Source organism: Lissotriton helveticus, chromosome 3_1 (assembly GCF_964261635.1).
Source record: "Lissotriton helveticus chromosome 3_1, aLisHel1.1, whole genome shotgun sequence".
In the NCBI taxonomy this organism is placed as follows: Eukaryota; Metazoa; Chordata; class Amphibia; order Caudata; family Salamandridae; genus Lissotriton; species Lissotriton helveticus.
In genome coordinates, this window is record NC_136061.1 from 635,190,182 (window position 1) to 635,207,570 (window position 17,389).

The 17,389-nt window shown below is 45.5% G+C and overlaps 1 protein-coding gene across 1 annotated transcript in view; it reads right to left on the minus strand.

Moving 5' to 3' along the window:
• Window positions 1-229: 229 nt before the first annotated feature.
• The window catches only part of PEF1 (penta-EF-hand domain containing 1), an 89,293-nt gene continuing 72,133 nt past the window's right edge, over window positions 230-17,389 (minus strand). The window contains exon 5 of the mRNA XM_078680642.1: window positions 230-1,509. Coding sequence (XP_078536768.1) covers window positions 1,280-1,509 — 230 coding nt within the window. The 3' untranslated portion in view covers window positions 230-1,279. The remainder of the gene's footprint in view (window positions 1,510-17,389) is intronic.

The window sequence follows — 17,389 nt, forward strand, 5'->3', positions numbered from 1 at the left end:
CAGTGAAATAGTATATTTTTCGTAGGAGTGAAGCACACCGCTAGGTACATGTTCTTGAGTTATGGAGCAAAGTCCATACCCATACTTCACTCCTACTGCTCGAGCATCTTACAAGAACTTACATAACTTTCCTCTAAAAGCCATGGCAGAGCTTTGGGCAGAAGACTGGGGTTCATAAGGTTACATAACTTTAGCAAAACTCACAAAAAACACTTCGTATACCCACACATTTGTTTGCATATAGAAAACTTTATTGATCTAAACATCAAGAAGAATGCCCTCAACTGAAGCGTCATTCATACAAAAGTTTGGCCCGGTTTCAAAACGGAAGTTGTGTCCATGATTTGGCTTCTTTTAGCAATGTAGTCCAGGAGAGCTCGGTGAACGTTCACAAGAGATAGTCTTTCAGATTAAAACAACTTTGAATACTCCGCTGGGTAGGAGCTGGGCATAAGTAGGCAGAATCCATCCATAAAAAACCCCAAAGGTTACCACGAGAAGAAGGGAAATGTCAGTTGCTATAAGGCAAAGCAACCCAACGACATTCCATCCACTCCCTACAACCCCCATGACATTCTTTCTTAAATCTACTTAGTACACACTAGAAATGGCCCGGCCCGCCTCTATTTTTTTATCCTCCTCCTCCTCATCATCATCACCACCACCACAATCAAGAATATATTTCAGTTGTAAGATTTGGACAACAGGTTCGTTAACAACACAAATTAAAGCAAGCACCTTTTACTTTTTGATTGGGGAAAATCTGAATGTTTTTCTCTGGTTAGTGAATAGGGTTTAAGTGCTTAAAGTGTCACCATCTGAGTGGGGCAATTCAAAACGGACGTGTAGGATTATTATCAAAACAAAATCACTCTGTTCTTCCCAGTCAAGTTCCTCCCAACAACACACAACCACCCAGTCAAGTCTAGGAACAGAATTTCAAGGGAAACCTGTAAACGCGCATTTTGGAGATTAGTTTTTAGTCTATGGTTTGGGTCAATTTAGTTTCTGTACGTTAAAACTCATTCTGGCTTAAGTGCAGGGCCAATGCGGGAGGCGCCTCCTGATGATAAACAGTTACAGAGCATGGGAGTCAGGAAAACAAATAACGGGCCACAGCTCAGCTCTGTGTATAAATGTCCAGTTACGATTTCGTAATAAGCTGTTTACTTTATTGAGTCATCTGGGGCGAGGTCGGATCAGGCCTCTGATGCCACGTGCCCCGAGCATCCATAGTAGAGTGTCCTTGTGGCTACCCCACAGCTGTACAGAAAGCACATCATAACAATCGGGAGGTGGTCATGATCAGGAAGTCCTCGTAGCTGATGCGAATATTGCCCGCCATGGCGCTGTCCTTCTCCCTGAAGGCCTCCGTCATGGTCTGGAGCTGGGTGCAGATCTGTATGAAGCGGTCCAGTTGGATAGTGGGATTGGCTGATCTTGTGCAGTATCGGACCATCAGGATCTGCGTGAACTGGGGACTCAGATTGTAGCCCATCTGGGAAAGCGCTGAAGGAAGAAGGGAAAAACAACATGTGAGAATGTACACAGGCAACCGCTAACAGATTTCACAGTGTACAGTCACAGATCAATTTTGGAACCGAAAGCAACAACCACCGAATATGGACTACAATAGAACCACGTAATGATAGCGGAAGGCCCAATTATAAAACCAGAACATACAGAATCAATGTCATGTCCCTGACACAAGAATGTCTAAGCATCGGCCCCACCCTTTTCCAAGGTAGATCTGAAGCACCGCCCTAAATATTGTAAAATGAACTGACCTTTATTTAATAAAACCTGCCCCTTCAGCAACGAATGACCTAGAACATTGTTCCCACTTTACCAAGAACAGCCCAAAGCTTTACCCTTCTTGCTTTATAAACCAAGAATGATTAACAAACTTGATTCTTTTATTCAAGATTGCCCTACATAATTTCCCTTCTACCAAAACATTTCTTGAAGCATTGTCTCTGCCCTAAGTATTTTCGAAGCTATATCCTTGACTCAACAATGTCTTGAAGCTATGTCTCTTCCAATAATGTCCTGAAACATTGCTCACTCGCCCAAGAACGAATTGTGGAAATTCTACCTTAACCGAAGAACAAAAAATGTCTCATTTGTCATGTTAATCCAGGAACTTTCTTAAGCATGGTCTATCATATGGAACGATCTGAATCACCTACCCTTAAGTGAGAGTGACTTGAACTATTTCCCCTCTCAGCTGTGAACATCACAACACTTGCCCCTCCCAGCTGTTCACCCATGAAGATTCTTAAGCATTTACCCTTATCCTTGTTGACCTGAACTAGTGACTCCCCACTCTCTAGGAATGACGCAAAACGTGCAAACTGTAGCCATGACATAAATCATCTACCCAGTCAAGAATAACTTGATGCGGGTGGGGAGTAGGGGGAGACTGGCATCCTTTGTCATCTGGGCATAGCAGTGCGCGGCCTCCCTGAGGGACGGATGCGCTGCAGGTGGAAGCCCACATCACAACCAACACAACCAGTCCCGGTCATTCCCCTAGAGGCCAACAAGGCTCAACATGGTGGCAGAGGAGTTACTGAGATAGGGCGAATAGTCCGGGGAGAGGCGACCATCCCAGGTAGATACCTGGAAGCGGTGGAGAACCCAGCAGTAGCGTGCCCCCCCCTGAGGGTGCGGGGGACACCAGAGGAGTCCGTGAACCAGAAACTGAGGGCGCTGGACATTATGTATATGATGTTGAAACTGGCTGAACTTAAAGTGCTCTTCCAAGGAAACAGGCTCCTATCTGATCATCCAGAGCAGAGATGAAAGTTACTAGAGGAACGCCTGCCAGGTAGCTGGGGGTGGGGTTGCGGCCGCTAACCCTGTTGAGACTTCAGGGTTCTGAATTAACTGGGATAAATTCATCGTTCTTCAGGTGGGTCGCTGAGAGGGCCTATACCACGCAGCATGGGGTATCCAAGTAACAAAGACTGGATTAAAATATGTAGGCATTGATATTACTATCGTCCGTGAAGGGTTTCTCAACTGAAACCTTAAAAGGGTTATGAAAGAACTTTGCAGTGATAATGAGTACAGGCGCAAACCGCCCCAGATGATCACAGGCAGAGCCACCCTGTACAAGATGATCACTCTGTCTAAGCTGCTCTATTTTCTTCAGAACACCCCATACTATATTCCTGACAATTATTTCGACAACATTGCCAGGTCACTACGCAGATTGCTTTGGGATGGCAACACCCCACGGATAGCCCTGAAGACCCTATACCAATCTGTGTACACTGGGGGCCTGGCAATCCTGGACATCAGAGCTTACCACAGAGTGGCACAGCTCTACATACTCAATGACTGGGGTCATAGCCCACACAGTGAACTGGCCTATAGATAGAATGAATGGCTGTGGGGAGGGATGCACATGTCCACCATGTCTATGGAAACAAGCATTGGTATAGCCAATAGGTCTCGCCTTTGGGACCTTATAAGTATTTAGCTATGCAGCACAATATCCTCGGTGTAACAACATCAACTGTTACATGGCTAAACACTCATAAGGTCCCAAAGGCGAGACCTATTGGCTATGCAAATGCTTGTTTCTTTTACACAGGTGTGCCCTGAGGCAACAGCAAGATTTAACAACTGTGTAAATATAGATTCAGGGCGTGCACAATCCACCTCAATACTTGTCTTAGATCAAGCCTAAAACAAAATTAGGAGGCATTAGAGTTGGTCCACGGAAGGAAACAAAACCTCTGCATTAAGTGTTCTCCAATGTGGCTCTTACTTCACTTTATGTGTGTGTGTGTGTGTGTGAGAGAGAAATTGTGTGTGTGTGTGTGTGTGAGAGAAATTGTGTGTGTGTGTGTGTGAGAGAAATTGTGTGTGTGTGGGAAAGTGTGTGTGTGTGCGAGTGTGAGAAAGTGTGTGTGTGTCTGTGTGAAAAATTGTGTGTGTGTGAGAGTGAAAAAGTATGCGTGCAAGAGAGTGTGTGTGAGAGAGAGTGTGAAAGTACGTCCTTATAATTCTTCTAAACTGCCGTTCTTGAAAGGTTGCTTTCAACCGGCCCATCGCTGAGGTGTCTTCTAGCAATCTAGCTCAAGCGTGAGAGGAGAGAACTAAAAGAAGAAACAAGGAAATATTTTTATACTCTCCTTGCCAGGCCGTAGGCCTCGGATAGAAATGCAAATGTGTTAAACATAATGATTTGCAATTTCTTCAGGAAAGTATGTCTGGAGAGCGATGTGACTTTTTGATTAACTCCTGGCCGGACACAAAAATGCGAGGAACATTTTTATTGTTGTAAAAATAAACCAGTATCTTAGTTCAATGTTGGGAATGTGAGACAATGGCAACACATTCTGCTGGCACACCGAGTGGTAAATTGATTTTATTTTTTTAAATGTGGAAAATGCACAAATTAATTCAGGCAGTAGTTTGGAACGGAAAGATGTACGAGGCATGGAACACAACTCGTCAGGTAACAAACCCGTAGTGAGGTGAATATTACAGTCCGTTTGCTTGTGGTTCAATTGTCATATAAAAAGGGAGGGGGAGAAGGTAGGCAAGCGGCAAAAGTGAAAGTGATTGGTGGATGCCTCAAGGAGAAGCAGGCTCACCATGTAATACCGATGTTCTAACTAGATGATCTCCCCCGTCAGTTTGGTCTCCCCCTACATCAGAGGGGAGCTTAATACGCATGCACAGATGGGAAGGGGGAGATCATTCAGATGGGGAGATTATTCCGATGGGGAGATCAAAGCGATGGAAAATCGGTCCTACCCGCATACTAGATCGAGGCTGGCGAGTGGTGTGCGATGTGAGGGAGGGAGGGGGAGAAGGGAGGCAAGCAAGCAACTTAATGACCCGTGACTGAGGAGACAGGGAGGAGACAGATGGTGGCTGCAACACTAGTGCTAGGCCAGCCAGTAGCACTTTGAAAACTCACCTACTAAATGTCTCTCCGAGCAGCGAATGCGCGCTGAGTCAGCAAGACCTAAAATGATAGTATTGCCAGGAGTCTGTACTTATTCAGGGGTAGTATGCATGGGATTCCATGGGAGAATCATGATCAGTTGTGACCAGTCCTGAATGCTTTGATCAGGGGAAGAAAAAGCAGTAGAGTCAAAAAATATATATTAATTATGAGGAAAGGGGGCTGAGGACCTTGTAGCATACTCCATAGCAGTAAAATGACAGTTTTAAGAAAGTTGGTGTGAACCAGAATAGAGTATAGATGAAGGACTCCTTGATGGGTCACTCCCGAATGATGACCTGACCCTATGACGGTTTTCAAGGTCCAGGTTCAGGTTCAAGCCGAAGGTACCTCGGCTGGTGGGAGATGTGATACTGGTTTAGATCTAGATGAAGTAAAGTGCAACCATAGATGTGAGATTTACTGTGGTGGCAGCTCCCCTGATTTGCAAAACTTGATGTAGATATGAAAATTGAAGGAGAGGTTTGCTTAACAGTAGCAGACCTGTCCAAACCGGGCACCTGGACTCACCGGAGAGTGCAACCGACATTTTCAGTGTGGACAGAGGGCAGTTTCTCCATTATCATGCTCTGTGCCAGGTAACAAAATAATCTGAGAGGATGCCAAAAATACTCCAGATGAGTCAAATGTATAAAGTCTGTTGTTGGGCACAGATCAGGGGCAAGGATGTATCATTTCACTTGGCTCTCAGAGAAAAAAAATCCAAACAAGAGCGGATAAAATGTAGTAAAGCGGGAAAATGTCTGTTGTGTACATTGGCAGGGTGCAATCACAGATATACAAGAGGGATCCAGTAACGCGAGATTTCATCACTTAAACTGCAGTGGGGTTACTAGTTTCTCTTAATTCAACGACCATGAGATCATATATTTTCAGTGGATGTGGGAATGCATAGACATATTCTAATTTTGGAAGCAAGTGGCAGACAGGAATTCCAGTTGCATTCAGCTCACAATGCACCTCTTGCAGACATGCCTATTAGGAATTGATGCAGTCAATTGTAAAAATAAAAATAAAAGAAGATTTGTACAATTCACTTGGTTGCTAGTTAAGAGACACATTGCAATACATCACTAGCACCTGAGAAACCGACATTAGAAAGTTGCCTTAAGATCTTACTTAATGTACTCTGGTAGAGGACATACGGGTGAAACTGGTCAGAAATTATGAAAAACTGCAGGAAGACCTTGACATTTGGAAGTCGTTAACCAGAAACTTATTGCCATATATACTATTATTTCACACAATGCTGTGCATAAAGGGACTTTGCTGTGCTGCCTTGCATGAAAGGGAGAGAATGGAAATGTGCCATGTTTTCAAAGATATGGAGCATTTTATCTCTCTTCTTGCTCTGGCACACTCTGTGCTGTCCAGCCCAATGCAGGCATCCTTGCACTTGCATTACAGGAAGGCTTGTTTTTGGTCTCCAATAAAACTGTATCTTCTCGACCAATTTTTTTAATGCAGTTTATATTCTTTTTACCTTACATCCCTATCCTGTTGGATGGTAATGATGAACCCCTGAAAATATCTTTCATGCAAATTAGCCACTGGTGGAGTGTGTGTCTGAGGTGAAGGTCACGTGCTCACATCTGCTCAACATACCCTTCATTTCTTGGTGAAAATGGGTGATAATAATTGAATTAAACAAGTTCTTTATAAAGGGCTTTGGATAAATGTAATAATACATTAAGAATACTTTCTCTACTGTGAGCATGCAACACCTTTCTCTTTCAGTGAGTTGAATGCTCGCAGCTGAGACATGTGGTGGTGTACAGGTCACACGTTTGAATTTCAGTAGGGCTATCTTCCCGCCATGCATCATTCCACGGTGGCTAAATTTGTGTATCTTTAAAGCGGGAAAGAGGCACATCTGATAGGTACAAAAAGGTGCTACATAAAAAGCAGTTTATTACTAGAAGTGCTTTGTAGATGCCCCCTGAATCTCTCTTCATCTTCGACCTCAAGGGAGATTCAGCAAAACGCACAAGATGATGGACGGAATGTTGCACAATGGTCAAGGTACGACATGGCTTGGCAAAATAACGATGGATTAAACCCAGATCTGTGACTGGGGGTGAATGTTTTTGCCATTGTGCAACATTCCGTCCATCATCTTGTGTGTTTTGCTGCTCACTCCTTGTGGGAACGGTATGCCCAGACGTGGGTCCCGTGTTCACTACGCCACAGGAGTCAAGCTATCCTTGCTGATAAAGGCTGATTGCCAGAAACCGGTCCTAGGATGCTTGATTCCAGTCCAGGAAAGACATGGTTTAGCAGTTCGGGCTGGACTGTTCCCATGAGGCATAGGGTCAAGACTGATTTGCATATGGCCATGCCTGAACTGGGTTGGCTTGGTGAGCAAAATAACGATGGATTAAAACCAGATCTGTGACTGGGGGTGAATGTTTTGCCATTGTGCAACATTCCGTCCATCATCATGTGCGTTTTTTTTCAAGGGAGATTCAGCTAGGTAGGAATAAACACCCCACAGTGCTCCAGGTCTGTAGTTTAACAACATAATGAATTCTGGGTATTGTAATCCGGATGCACTTCACTTGATCCAATGGCACTAACATCCCTGAATGCAGAGGTTTGTGTAAGTAGAGCCCAGATCTGGAGCATTGCTGCTGGGTGTCATGGAGTCGTCTATTAACCTTAAGTTCATGTCTCTTTTCATCACGTGACTCAATACCTGCTCCTAGGTCGGAATCAACAGTGAGGTATTAGGTGTGGAAGCCTCACCTTTCTCTGACAGGCCTGTGCATGCCTGAAAGCCTACAGATACCGCATTTCACTTGCAACCTGGAAACCAAATACTTAATATTCCGAATGTGTGATGTGACCTACATACCAACAGAGACAGGGAAACACGAATGAACCGCAGACAGAGAAGACGGACTGAGGGAGTACAGAGAACAGTGAAGACCCGGTGAAAGCAACACATCAGGAAACCGAGAGAGAAGGGCGATAAAGAAAAGCGAGAGAGAGAGGAGGGGGAGTGATAGAGGTAGACAGCAAGATAGAACAATATGAAACGAAAGATTGGGTAAACCTGAAGGATAGAGGACTCAGTGAGGCCTTGGCAGGGGGGGGAGAGAGAGAAAGAGAGAGAGAGAGAGTAATAGAGGGAAAGAGAGAGGAGAGAGAGGAGAGAGAGGAGAGAAAGTGTGAAAGAGAGAGAGGAGAGAGAGAGAAAGAGAGAGGAGAGAGAGAGAGAGAGAAAGAGAGAGGAGAGAGAGAGAGAGAAAGTGGAGAGAAAGAGAAAGAAAGTGAGAGAGAAAGAGAGAAAGAGAGAAAGAGAGAGAGAGAGAAAGAAAGAGAGAAAGGGAAAGAGGAGAGAGAAAGAGAGAAAGAGAGAGAAAGAGCGAGAAAGAGCGAGAAAGAGAGAGAGAGAGAGAAAGAGAAAGGAAAAGAGAGAGAGAGAGAAAGAGAGAGAGAGAGAGAGAGAGAGAGAGAGAGAGAGAGAGAATCTGAATAAGAGAATAGAGCAGAGTAGGCATTCATAAGAAATGGTGAAGGAGAGAGAGAGAGAGAGAGAGAGAAAGAGGGGCAGATAGAGTCAGAAATAAACTCGGAAATGAAGCAATGAAAATTTGAGGAGCAGCCATTGAGACAGGCAGAAAAGATAAGCAACATGGAATAAGATACAGGAAGGCGAGAGAAAAAAGTAGAGGAGAGGCAGATAGATGACGGAAATGTGAACTGGAGCTGGATAAGAGACTGACAAGAAGAGTCAACAAGTTGGTTAAAGCGAGGTTACAAACCGAGCCTTTAGAGCCAGTGTTGCCGCAGTGGGGGTCTAACTGCAGACCTGTACATAGCCTACGTAAGTTGTTAATAGTTAGCATGTCCTCCCTAGAGTAGATAATTTGACACTTTGAGCCTGGAGCTGAACTGAAAGGTGCGCCCACTCTTTGTGTCTCTTGCACGCGTGGAGCTGCATCTGAATAAAAGCCCCCACAAACAGAAGTGCAAAAAGAGCTGGACGGTCACTCACACAAGATGGTGGCCAGCAAATTGAGCAACATAGAAAAACAGAAGAAGGACTTTCTCCGCTTGATCGGGAACCACGGCGGCCTGAAGAGTCAATAGCAGCAACGTGAACTTGTTCCCTTATGAGAGGGACAGAGAAGGTGGGAGAATCAACACTGTTACCAGGTAAAATCAGTCATAAAAGTAAAATTTAAACGAGTAGGTAACAGTTAAAAGAGACAGCGTTTATAATGTGCAGCAGTATTTAAAGAGAGTAAGAGCGCAACTTACTCGTGAAGTATCCACTGCGCGCCCATAGCGCCATCGGAATAGAAGCCCCCTCCCAACTGGAAGTGCAACAAGCATGGCAGGTCTGCCGGCAGCAGCAGGAGGTGCGCGTGTGCGCCTCGCACGGCAGAAAAGCACAAGTGCGCCGCCTTTGATAGCAGCATGGGAAGAGGAGAGAGAAGAGGGAGCTGGCGCGATTCACTCTCGGGAGCGAGGGGCTGGTCCCCCCATTAACTGATAACATTTGGCACCAGCTGCTCGCTCCCACGAGTTAATAGACAGGCGTGCACGCGTTGCCATTGGAAGCAATGCAGCACGTGCACGTTTTTGCAGGGAAAGCTGCATTGATCCCAAAGAGGTCTCTTTCCTGTGCAGCGCATGCACGCTGCGGAGGCGAGACCTAAAAAGCATATGTCACACCTGCCCGAATCGTCCGAAGCCACACTGAAAGCCTGGGAAGATGCTATCAGAGCTATGAGTACGAAGGGCAGGATCCCCTGGCCACCTCACTCTGGAAGGGTACTATACTGACTGAAACTAGGGGACTGGTCAGCTTCTGTAAATGGGAACACATTGGGATTGAAACCCTGGGGGGGATATACTGGAGGACGGGGACACTAAGTCCATTGAGAAACTACAAGATGAATATGCCTTCGAAGAAACCCACCGGGTTAAGTACTTCCATTTACACACGCCCTTAAGAGAGACTGAATCCTAGACCTCAATCTCTCAACAAACTGGAAAGCTGGGTATTGGGTGTAGCTCTTACCCACAAGACGGTCTCTTGACAATACTGCACTATACAAATACAAAATAACACACCTAATAATCTTGTGACACTGCAGGGGAAATGGATATTGGTACCTTGGATTATGTGGGCTGGGAGATGGCCCTGATGCACCCTAGGGAAGTGGTCATTAAAGCCAGGTTGTGTTTAATCCAGTTCAACGTCCTCCACATACTACTATAGACTGAGTTTCCATAAAATGAGGAGCAGAAACCCTGATATGCCTCCGATGCCGCACGGATGAGGGAAGGCTCCTACACATGCTCTGAGACTGTCAGAATATTGGGAGGCGATAGTTAATGAGCTAGAAGCAATAATGGGACCGCCATTCCTAAAACACCTGGCTGGACTGGCAGCTCTCTTTGTGCATGCTGCCTCACGGCTGTGTATCCTGAAATGCTGAGTTTTGCTTGTCCTGGAAGCTACCACCCGGAAAGATTGGTGGAGCCTACGACCACTCTGCTTGAGTGACTGCTTAAGAGCTAGACAATCTTTCCCTCTACACATTGTGCGGATTCGAGATTCTCTGAGAAGACTGTTAAAACATGGTGCAGGCCCTGACAGCACTGTGTCTTCTGCCTTGGCAACCACTCCATTCAAACCAAGGCCTTAACCGGCATTTGGATCCTTAATTGGATTGTTCACCTAGTCTGAGTGATCATCATCATGGGTAAAGTCAGCAAGAAAAAGGAGGCTTTGGTGTCTGGCTCCTCTCAAGTCATCCCCGGATGAGGGGACCCTGAGTGGCCTGGCCACTCCGGCCCTACTCAAACCTACTCTGACCCTATCCTGGATACAGTCCTGCAGGCTATTGCTGCCTCTAGAAAGGCGCTTGAACGAAATATTGACTCCACAGTGGAAGATGTGGGTCTGCTGCGAGATGATCAGAGGCGGCTGAATATGCGAGTCACCACCACTAAAAGTGCTATGGATGACTTTGCACTAGAAATGACTTCAGTGCAAAACAGGCTATGTACCATGAGAAAAAGTTTAAAACTTCAGAAACCAGAGCTGAAATTAGAGCGTGTCAGAATAAAATCAGAATTATTGGGCTCCCGGAGTCTATTGAGGACACTGCTGCTGACATGAGTGATTGATTTCTTGGAGAAATGGGTAAAAGAAAAAGTGGCTCCAGAGGGCCTTTCTCCTTACTAGCTCTTAGAATAAGCTCATTGAGTCCTCATGTGGCCCCCATTGCCTGCAGTGGCCCCTGACCAATAGTGGCAAAACTTTTGCACTCTAGAGACCAAGATCATATCCGACTCAGGCCCGACTGAGTGGAGTCTGGAATTACGTCCTTTCCCAACTTAACGCGAGAGGTCTAGAAGCAAAGGGCCTTTTTAACTGATGGCAACAAACTCCTTCGCCTACTAGGCATCACATATGCTATGCTGTTCCCTGTTAAATTGAGGGTGATTTTGGGCAAGATGGGGCAATGTTTCACGTTGCCGCAGTCCCTAGAATGGATAGACCTCCTACATCAACGAAAAGAAGACCATGCACTGAAGAATAGACTGCGCAGCTGGTGATCACCTCAGAAAGGAGCCAAAAATACCCAGGGGGGGGGCGCTCCATCTCAGTCGCAGGTGCACTATAAACACCAGTGGGGTGTGGAGGCAGTAACTGCCTTGAGTGGAGCGGGTTCCGCACCGACGCCGGTCAATGGAGAAAGTGAACTACATGACTGACTGAGCGAACATCAGTCTCATCTCTGGGATATGCTGAATCTTTGCCAAAGATTACTCCAGGAACACAGGATGAGATAATCTGAAAGAATTGCTTTAGTTTATTATATATGAGAGCTGGTGGAATGTTGATGAGAATACTGTAATGCCTGGCTAATTGCCATGCTAGGCTCAATCTTGAAGTGCTTATCCTGTATGTAGGGCCCAATTTTGAGGTGAATATTCAGTTTGTATCCTGCAAATGATGTGATGTGAGGCAAAAAAAAAAGTGCTATGACACGGTTAATGCTGGGCACGTCATAAACCTTTTCTTTGCTTTCAACCATGCTGTACAGCAGCAGTGCTGCTGTACAACAGAACTACAAAAACACATTGATAAAGCCAAATAGCTCTTTCATTTGCAAGAGCTATTTAGGTATGTCACTGGGGTGGGGGGTGACGGGGAAACACCAAGGGGTGGGAGAGTGGAGGCAGGCAGGGCAATCAACAACAGGTAAGAGGAGGTGGAAGGGGGGGCAGCGATGGGTGTCAGAGGTCAAGCAACAATGGAGGCGACATGGAAAGGAACAACAGGCAAGCAAAGGACAGGCATGCAACAAGACAGGAGGGTGCCAAGTCAAGCAAAAACAATGGGCAGGCAACAACAGGGGGTAGAGAAATGCAACAATGACAGAGCACGCAAAGACAGGAAAGTAAAAATGGGCAAGTAAAGACACAGGATATGGGATGGGAGAACAAGCACCAACAAAGACTACAGGGGAAGGGAAAAAATAAAAAGCCTCTCATTCAAAGCGCGAGTGGCAGAAAGACACTAGTCAAAAAGAAGCAAAATCAAGCTCCACAGGAAGAGAGAAATAAAGAGAAAGTGAAATCAGCACATGCTGAACAAACAGGAGCCAGCAAATAAGAGTGAAAGTGAAGCCTACGTACAGTAAGCAATAAGCGAGCTCCAGCCCACCTATTAGTTAACAGAGTTTGTTGTCTCGCAAACGACAGAGCATGCAATATATTCAGCGACAACTAAAAACAAGCATTTGCAATGCAATAGGTCTCGCATTAGGAACGTTTGAGCTATTGGTATTGTAAATGGCAAAGTTTTCATTTATGTTTTTTTTTTTAAATAGCTAAATTAATAGCTTCGTCATTTACAATGCCAATAGTTATAACTTTCGCAAATGTGATACCTATAGCATTTGTAATGCAATATGTTTTGTATTTACACACCGCGAGAGGACAAAAAAAAGCTCCGGACCACCGCCTCCTCCCAGGCCTTCAAAAGGGACCTCAAAGTTCTCCTCCAGAGACACCTCCAAAAGTAATTCACGTCCTCTTGCTATTTGTGAGGAAGACTACCCACTACTGATAATTTCTACTTTCCATGACCATGGAAGTGCCTTCCCAGTGTATGCCTGTGATTGGAGGGTCTGCCTTTTTGCAGTATTTTCCATGTACTGGTGTTCGGTGCCCTTTTGTAACATGCACACACCACTCTGCCCTTGCAACACACGGCTGCTACCTCTCACATGTCTTTACCTTTGATACTTGCACAAGTGCCACCTTGCCCATGTAACGCTTGTTCCTGAGCCTGAGTGTCTAGCACTTATTGCAGGACTATACCTCTAATTATACTCTGTTTTCTCTTATAACTGCACACTTGTCACTTTCATTTCCTCTTGTGCACTTTTGACTACCTCATGTATTTTGGTTGCTCACAATTTTTACTCAAGTATTTTGTTTGCTCACGATTGTCACTATTAGCTTTACTACCTCATGTATTTTGGTTGCTCACAATTTTTACTCAAGTATTTTGTTTGCTCACGATTGTCACTATTACCTTTACTACCTCATGTATTTTTGGTTGTTCATAGTTTTTACTACCTCATGTATTTTGTTTGCTCACAATTGTCACTATTACCTTAAGTAAGTAACATATGTTTTTGCAACCTGTTCTTTTGTAATGTTTCACATTATGTTTCATTTCTGTTCCTAATGTGAAGCGCTCTGACGCCTTCGGGTAAAGTCCGCGCTATATAAAAATGCATAAATACATAAATAAATAAATACCGCCTTCGGGTAAAGTCCGCGCTATATAAAAATGCATAAATAAATAAATACCGCAAATCAAACATCCTCGTCACTCTGCCGGCCTGCGACCAGGAAGTCAGGCAGGCCGGCGCGACAACCGGAAACAGGAAGTAGGAGGGCGGGAGCCTACCCCGCCTCCCACGGAAGAGCCGCGATTGGAGCCGTGTTTGGAGCACCGGAGCAGGCAGGAGCCTACCCTGCGCCCCGGTGCCGAAGGAGGGAAGAAGAGTCCTGCTGCCGGGCCCTGCAGCTGAGGAGAGCCGCCGCACGAAGGAAGCCGATGAGTGGGTTGCTGAGCTGCGGGGGGAGCATGTGTGTGCGCGCGCGTGCGGGGGGGGGGCGGGCTGGGTATGTGTGTGTGCGTGCGTGTGTGTGTGTGTGTATGTGTCTTGGAGTGCGTGTGTGTGACTGTGGGGGAGGGGGTGTGTGTGTGAGCGAGTGTCTGTGTGTGCGTGCGTGCATGCAGAGGGGTGGGAGCTGCCTGTGTCTGTGTGTGAGCAAGGGCTGTGAGTTACTCTGCGCATGTGCGGGTCAGACGCGCGCTCCCGCGGTGAAAACTGCAAAGGAAAAGCGCGTGTCAGATTGGTGTCCACATTCATAAATACGGGCAGCATTAGGTCTGAAGAAGACACTCTCAATGCTCACGCATTGAGAGTACGTCTGCTCGACCTAAAGTAGCAACACACCTCTCTCTTTGTTTTTCTCCCCCAATCCAGGGCTAACTGCTTTTCCATGTTTTTAACTCACAGCTGTCATCAGGCCACAAAGCATTACTGAAATGTGAAGCTGCTCTTGATATCACTTCTATTCCACTTCTCCTCCACATAGACACCATTGAAGCTTCTAACTTTGAGAGAAAAACGCAGCAGACAGCAGAATGAAACATTTTATTCAATGACTGATCTTCTCTGAAGCTGGAGGTAAATTAGAACTTTGCCTTACACAAACAAGCGTAAAATATCACCTTGACCATGCCATCAAACTCTAGAATTGATAGGCTTGTCATCACGTGTAAGATACTTACTCGAAAGCAGAGTTATTGAAGAATGTATTTACAGAGGCAAAATATTGAGTACAATCAGTCAAGTAGCTGTCCTGTTGAGGTAAAATACAAAGCCCTATTTTGGTATCTTTTACCAAACTAACGTTAAATACAATGCTCGGGCTGTAGAAAGCCAAATGAGTATGAGTTTCTATATACATGTACACTGAGGGCTTATGGAATCAAATAGTTACAGTGAAAAGGTATCCCACACTAGTAAAATCTTTCACAAAGAATCCCTATTCATTAGGATGAACATAGCTCCCTATGTCCAAACAGACGTCCATTGACACTGCACCAATGTATAATATATTTAGGCCGCAAAAAGAGTAAGAAAAGCTCCATGTATCTAACCAAACAACAGAATGCAATAGTTAGCATGGGTGAAATGATATACAGTATGCAATGAGAAACTGGACAAGATGCTAGGATATAATTCAATAGGATAATAATGTGTGTAGTGAGAAGAAAGTGAACAAAGCAGAAAACAGGTTAAAGAGTCTGTTCCCCTAAAAGTGCCCCAACCTGGCAAACACAGCCAATTTCCAGCACTGACAAAGCAGCTCTAGATCACTTATCTCGTGTTGCTTCATGATATATCGGGCAACAAATTCAACTTCAACCACTTGGATGCTAAGGCACTTTCAGATTCTTCATTGAATTTCCATTGAAATCAATGGAAACTCCATGACGAGCTGAGCTCGTCATGAGCGTGAGGTACCGGGTTTTTAGGAACCCGGGGTGCCAGGGGATAACACCCGAAGACCTCTGAGTTCTCCCTTGTTCCGGACCACAGAAACACGGAGTCTTCTAGTCGCAGTCAAAGATCAAGTTTTATTGGTAGCTACCAAGTAACACGTGTCCCAGAAGTACACCACACGGAGAGTAGGTTCTCGGGAGACTGTTCGTTTTTACAAAACCAGCCGTCTCCTTATATACAAAATATATAGCTCCAAGCAAGAATTCTTGAGTTTATGATATGGCTATACACATATTTCTACAATAATACAAAGAGCGAAGTCATGTAAGCAAGCCCATGTTTTAGCTGTCCAGTTCGTTGATAGATTACCCGGTTAGGCCTGGAACTCCCATCAGATATCGATTAAACCTCAATAAAGAAGGGTACCTCCTAGTCATAAAACTGGCCATAAACAATTAATGTGGACAGGTGCGTGTTTGCAGAAAGCATAGTCTGTATGTAGTGAATGGTTTGTGGAATGTTATGCACTGATGTTATCGTATTCGGCCACTGGGCGAGGAGCCGCCCAAACAGGTCTGGCCGAAGACAGTGGAGTCAGTTGGGACAGGTCAGGGGGAAGTCAAGGAAGGTGGACGTGTCTATTTGGATCAAGCTCGACCTTTAATTGACTTATCATGAGGGCAAGACGTAAGATGGATGCCGTTTACAAAATGGAGTCTAAGGGGTCGGAACGGAAACTACGATTTAGGGGTGTTGGCAAACTTCGATTATGATGCAAATGCACAGGAATGATGTCCTAGTCATTATCGGTTCGTCGATACCAAATTCGTCATGGTAGGTTGATGTTTTGTGACACGGGTAAAGGACCTCGATATCGGGATAACAACAGGGTCCAGATTTTCGGAACCACAGACCCTCCTTTTGCCCTTATGTAAGGCAATAACTCATGTTAATCTGAGTCCAAATCGGTATGGAGAAATTCGCGGAGATGTTGCTGTAGCATCATTCTGTCACTCAGTTCGTCCCTTGACACAGGCTTCCGTACACACGAAGTAGCACAGAGGCCACATAGTGCAGGAGCGCACTGTATACATAGGCAAAACATGAACAGGAGTGCCAAGATCATCCCAATGAAGATCAAGGTCTTCCATCCCCAGGCGGTGATCAGCTCCCAGAACCACCCCAGCAAGGACCAATCCCCCTTTCTCAACGTGAAGGGAACCAGATATTTCATGTAGCTTAGAGATGGCCTGGTATACCGTTGGCGCATTATCAGGGATGAAAATGCAACAACTAGATTGGATGACTCTACACACACCACCACGATCGGAGAGTATGATATCTAGGGCAATTCGGTTCTGAAGGGTCATGAGTCTATCCGACTGAAGCTCGTTTGTCAAATTGCCAAGGGCTCCGGCCGTCGTAATCACGGCGGATTCAACTATCCTTGCTAACTGACGAATATTCCTGCTGTTCACCATAGGCCCCCAAAACGGCAGAAAACCCTTTGCGAAGTCAGCGAATTCCTGACCCGCGGTGTCGTCTTTACTCACGACACCTCTAGCTGTCCTTGTCCGATGGTAATCTGCTCTGGCCGTGTAGGTGGGAGGTAGCAGAAATGAGATGAAACATGTACCTGCGAAGTTAGGGGGCAACCAGGTGTAGGCTTGGTCGTGGCAGACGAAATACGTGCCTTTGGCTGCTAAGAGTACAGGGGAAGTTCGGGAAGCGAATACATATGTTTCTGTGCAAATGCTCTTTCCTAACTGTGCTGTGGGGTCCCTACCAATACCCTGTAAACATAAGTGACCTCGGTGGGGCACTATCCAAACTGGGCGGG